Source organism: Nicotiana attenuata, chromosome 9 (assembly GCF_001879085.1).
Source record: "Nicotiana attenuata strain UT chromosome 9, NIATTr2, whole genome shotgun sequence".
Taxonomy (NCBI): Eukaryota; Viridiplantae; Streptophyta; class Magnoliopsida; order Solanales; family Solanaceae; genus Nicotiana; species Nicotiana attenuata.
This window is the reverse complement of record NC_031997.1, coordinates 50,593,353-50,597,044: the sequence shown is the minus strand read 5'-3', so window position 1 is coordinate 50,597,044 and position 3,692 is coordinate 50,593,353. Positions and strand designations below refer to the sequence as shown.

The 3,692-nt window shown below is 33.5% G+C and overlaps 1 protein-coding gene across 4 annotated transcripts; it reads right to left on the bottom strand.

Annotated features, from left to right (window-relative positions):
• LOC109232442 lies at positions 440 to 2,941 on the bottom strand. 4 transcript variants are annotated; one of them, XM_019398208.1, is made up of 3 exons: positions 2,769 to 2,941; positions 1,450 to 1,657; positions 440 to 1,037 (listed from the first exon to the last, which is right to left on the bottom strand). In XM_019398208.1, exons 2-3 carry the CDS (start codon positions 1,499 to 1,501, stop codon positions 484 to 486), a joined length of 606 nt encoding a protein of 201 aa, XP_019253753.1. In that variant the 5' UTR covers positions 1,502 to 1,657; positions 2,769 to 2,941; the 3' UTR covers positions 440 to 483. The 4 variants fall into 4 exon arrangements, with proteins under 4 accessions (XP_019253753.1, XP_019253755.1, XP_019253756.1 ...); XM_019398210.1 differs by having other exon boundaries at positions 1,450 to 1,637; XM_019398211.1 differs by having other exon boundaries at positions 1,450 to 1,619.

Genomic DNA, 3,692 nt, shown 5'->3' with positions numbered 1-3,692 from the left:
ATATATAGTGGGGAAGCCACATTGAACCAAAGGGTGTCAAGCGACACCCCTTTGCCGGAAAATTATACTATGTTGCTAGATAATTTTTTTTATTTTATGAATAATTACTGTACGATGACTCCCTTTGATTTTTCGATGTATCTAATTACTTATATTTTGACACCTCTTGATGAAAATTCTGACTCCGCCACAAGCTGTACGGTATCATTTTCCCAAGATGAGATAGGTTTTTTTGTCCATTCCAAGTTTAGCTGCTCTCCAATCTATTCACTTTGCCCTACATTACCCAGAGCTTTCCATTCCAAGTTTAGCTGTTGGAAACTGTTCCTAAATGTTTTTCCTTTTCCCCATTGTTGTACAGCTAATTTAGTGATAAGGGCACAAGATAATTAAGCTAGAACAAATGTGTGTGAACCAAAGACTCATCACAAAAAAGAAAGAGAGAAAATAACTCATAACTTATAGTACTAAAGATAATTCAAATCAGCAAGGCAGCTGCTCCAACTCCTTTTTATCATGGGCAGGAAGTTCAGGAGCACAATATGTCACGTATCTATAGAAACATATACCAAAGCAGAAGCTCAAAACTAAGGCTCTAACTAATAATTCTACGTTCAACATGTAAGCAAGAACCTGCATTACTAATCCCAACATTACATCTATTCCCTTAATATCATATGCTACGCGCAAGAAGTGCGCAAAGGCATAGAAATATCCGGTGCAGCCTACTAATAGAGCGAGATACCCATAATTGAACTCCAAAAGGTGATGCAAGGCTGCAGCAGTTACCAGAGGAATGACCTCGATCATAAATTTAGCCTTGGCACCAATTAACCGGAAAGGCATGTCGCGATGCCAATAAACAACAGAGTGCAGCACATTGTTATGAAGTATAAAGCCACAACCCGGAAATATCCCGAAGGCAAAAATTAACAGATGATCAGTACCCCCTAACAGCAGGAAGGCAGCGACCAAGCACTCGAAGGAAATGGTAGTAAACAAATACCACAAATAGTCATAACCTTCTACGAGAGGCTCTGAAAGAAACACGTACGAGAAGAAAATATTCAGCATCTCAAAGAAAGTTACGAAAACACAAAATCGAGCACACCAAAACAATGAACAACAATATTAGAACGGGCAACGATTCACAAAAGATCACCACTTTAAAGTCTAAAAGGAAGCATCATAAATTTGTTCTGAGCATGGTTAACAAAGAAGTATATATAATGAATATAAATCCTATGGCCAAGCGGGAAATGGCAGAACCATGCACCAACTTGATACACTGTTATTACCTCTGCTCAAAGGAAATATCATAAATTTGTGGCAATGTCAAACTTAATCATTCCTTAAGTTCAAGCTCCCTTTCATGTGATAGATTTCTAGCCTTAAACAACCTCATAATTCCAAGTCAAAAAACTCAATAATTAGGTAAAAAAGACTTACTACCACCGTCTGAACGACCAAATAGCCCTGGCGCCAACCATTTAAACTCCATAAAAGATGAAATCACGGCCTTCAACTTCTAATAGGAAACCATGCACGTGAGGAGGAACATGCCACGGGTTGCAGGAGAGGCAGAGAGAGGGAGAACTTGAGAGGAATCATCCATCCGGCTGCAGATAGATATAAGTCTAATACCAGATTTTATTTACTGATTTATATATTTTGCCATCAAACAACAAAGATATGTAAGAGTCAGTAGAAACGAATAACAGGAGAAAATATGTTGAAGAAACTGTTAACAAGAAATTTTGCACACATAACTCCAATGATCATATAGATGATAAGAAATTCACAAGCCAGTCAGGGATTTATGATCTGAAATTAATTTCAAAGGCACTAAACAACTAGATGCCCTAGCAGCTTGTTTGGATGGCATTACATATTGTATTTGTATCATACTGTTACTTTAAATACAATGTTTGTGTTGATTGTTACTCACAGTAAATTTTATTGTATCGTATCGTTAAATCAATCGTTTCTCAACGACGAAAAATGTCACTTTATGGAATAGCGAATTTGGTGCGGTGACGTTGTCTCCTTGCTTTTTTCTCTCATCTTGCCCTTCCTTATTATAAAATAATCACATTTTATCATTTACCCTACTTTTTTATATAATAATTCTACTATGTATCCTATTTTTTCTTAATTATGTTACAAGTTTATTTTTCACATTGTTGGTGTGTGACATCATGAAACGACAGTGGGTCTGGAAAGGTTAGAGCGTACATAGACCTAACCCCTACCCGAAGGAGTAGATAGGCTATTTTCGAAAGGCCCTCGTGTCAAAATCCCACAGGTTGGGTCTTGGTTTATTGTTTCAGAGACACATTGAAATCTCTATTTCCCCTTTTTTAAATCTTACAATTTTACATAACTGAACCAAATCTTTATATTAAATCTAGTAGTACCAGAGGATGTAACATATAGTCAATGATTCAACTAATCATACCAACAGTTTCTTAATTAGATATATATGTGAAAAGTCACAATTTTTTGTAAAAAATTTGAACCTAAGAGTTAATCCGTCAAATTTAAATCATTGATCCACCTAGTGCATTCATTCTCGTGAAATCCTGGATCCGCCTCTCCTTAAACAAATCGCAAAAAAATAGAAACCAAAGTTCGGATTTTTTCGATATAAAATGTTCCTTTTAACAACATCCATTTGCAGAGAAAACGATCGGAAAACTCAAAAAATGAAAAACAGAGATTGGAAAAATTACATTGAATATAAAATACTAATATATTGAACTAATTACCTGGATGAGACGATCCAAATCCAAAAGTGTCTAGGGTTAAAACAGGGGAAACGAAGAAGAAGCGGAGAGGCTGTAGTGTTGATTTTCTTTTTTTTACCCTTTTTCCTCGGCAAAGGAAAAAGTAATATCTACACGTACGGATCCCTTTGAAATACAGCGAACCAAACAAATATGGTAAAATACCTTAAACCATCCTGAACTTGGACGTTAATGCGACAAAAATTACCCCTTAGACGTTAATGTGACAAAAAGTATCGGTATGGGTATACTCACATGCCACGTGGATTTTTCTGTCTATGGGCTCTTTTTGAAAAATAAAATATCTTTTTATCTTTTTAAAAATATTACTTTTTAGATAAATTTTTTCGAATACAATTTATAATAAAACTTGGATATAACTATATTATTTAGGCTAAATATTTTTATTTGGCCAAAAATAATAAATTTTCAATTAATCTTTTTTCGAATTTGACCTGAAAATAAAGATTTATACAATTGAAATAAATAGTTAAGGCATCTAAAAAGTTATAAAAAAATACATAGTTTGAAATTAATTATTTTGGCTATAAATTTTTATATAGCTCTAAATTACGGTGCTCTCATTTTTTAATTTTTTTTACTGATTTTACCTATAAAAGTAAAAATACACAGTTGAAATAAATAGTTATTGCATCAAAAGAAATAAAAAGAGTGTACAATTGCAAGATTACAAGTGCAATTGTACACTCTTTTGATTTCTTCTTTTGATGCAATGACTATTTATTTCAACTGTGTATTTTTATAACTTTTTTAGATGCCTTGACTATTTATTTCAATTGTATAAATCTTTATTTTTAGGTCAAATTCAAAAAAAGATTAACTAAACCTTTATTATTTTTGGCCAAATAAAAATATTTAGCCTAAATAATGTAGTTATATCCAAAT

Coding starts and splice junctions, on each gene's coding strand:
- LOC109232442 (XM_019398208.1), bottom strand. CDS start 1,501: ATGGAGTTTAAATGGTTGGCGCCAGGGCTATTTGGTCGTTCAGACGGT. Junction 1,038..1,449: donor TGGTCGTTCAGACGGTGGTA/GTAAGTCTTTTT, acceptor TGTTTCTTTCAG/AGCCTCTCGTAGAAGGTTAT.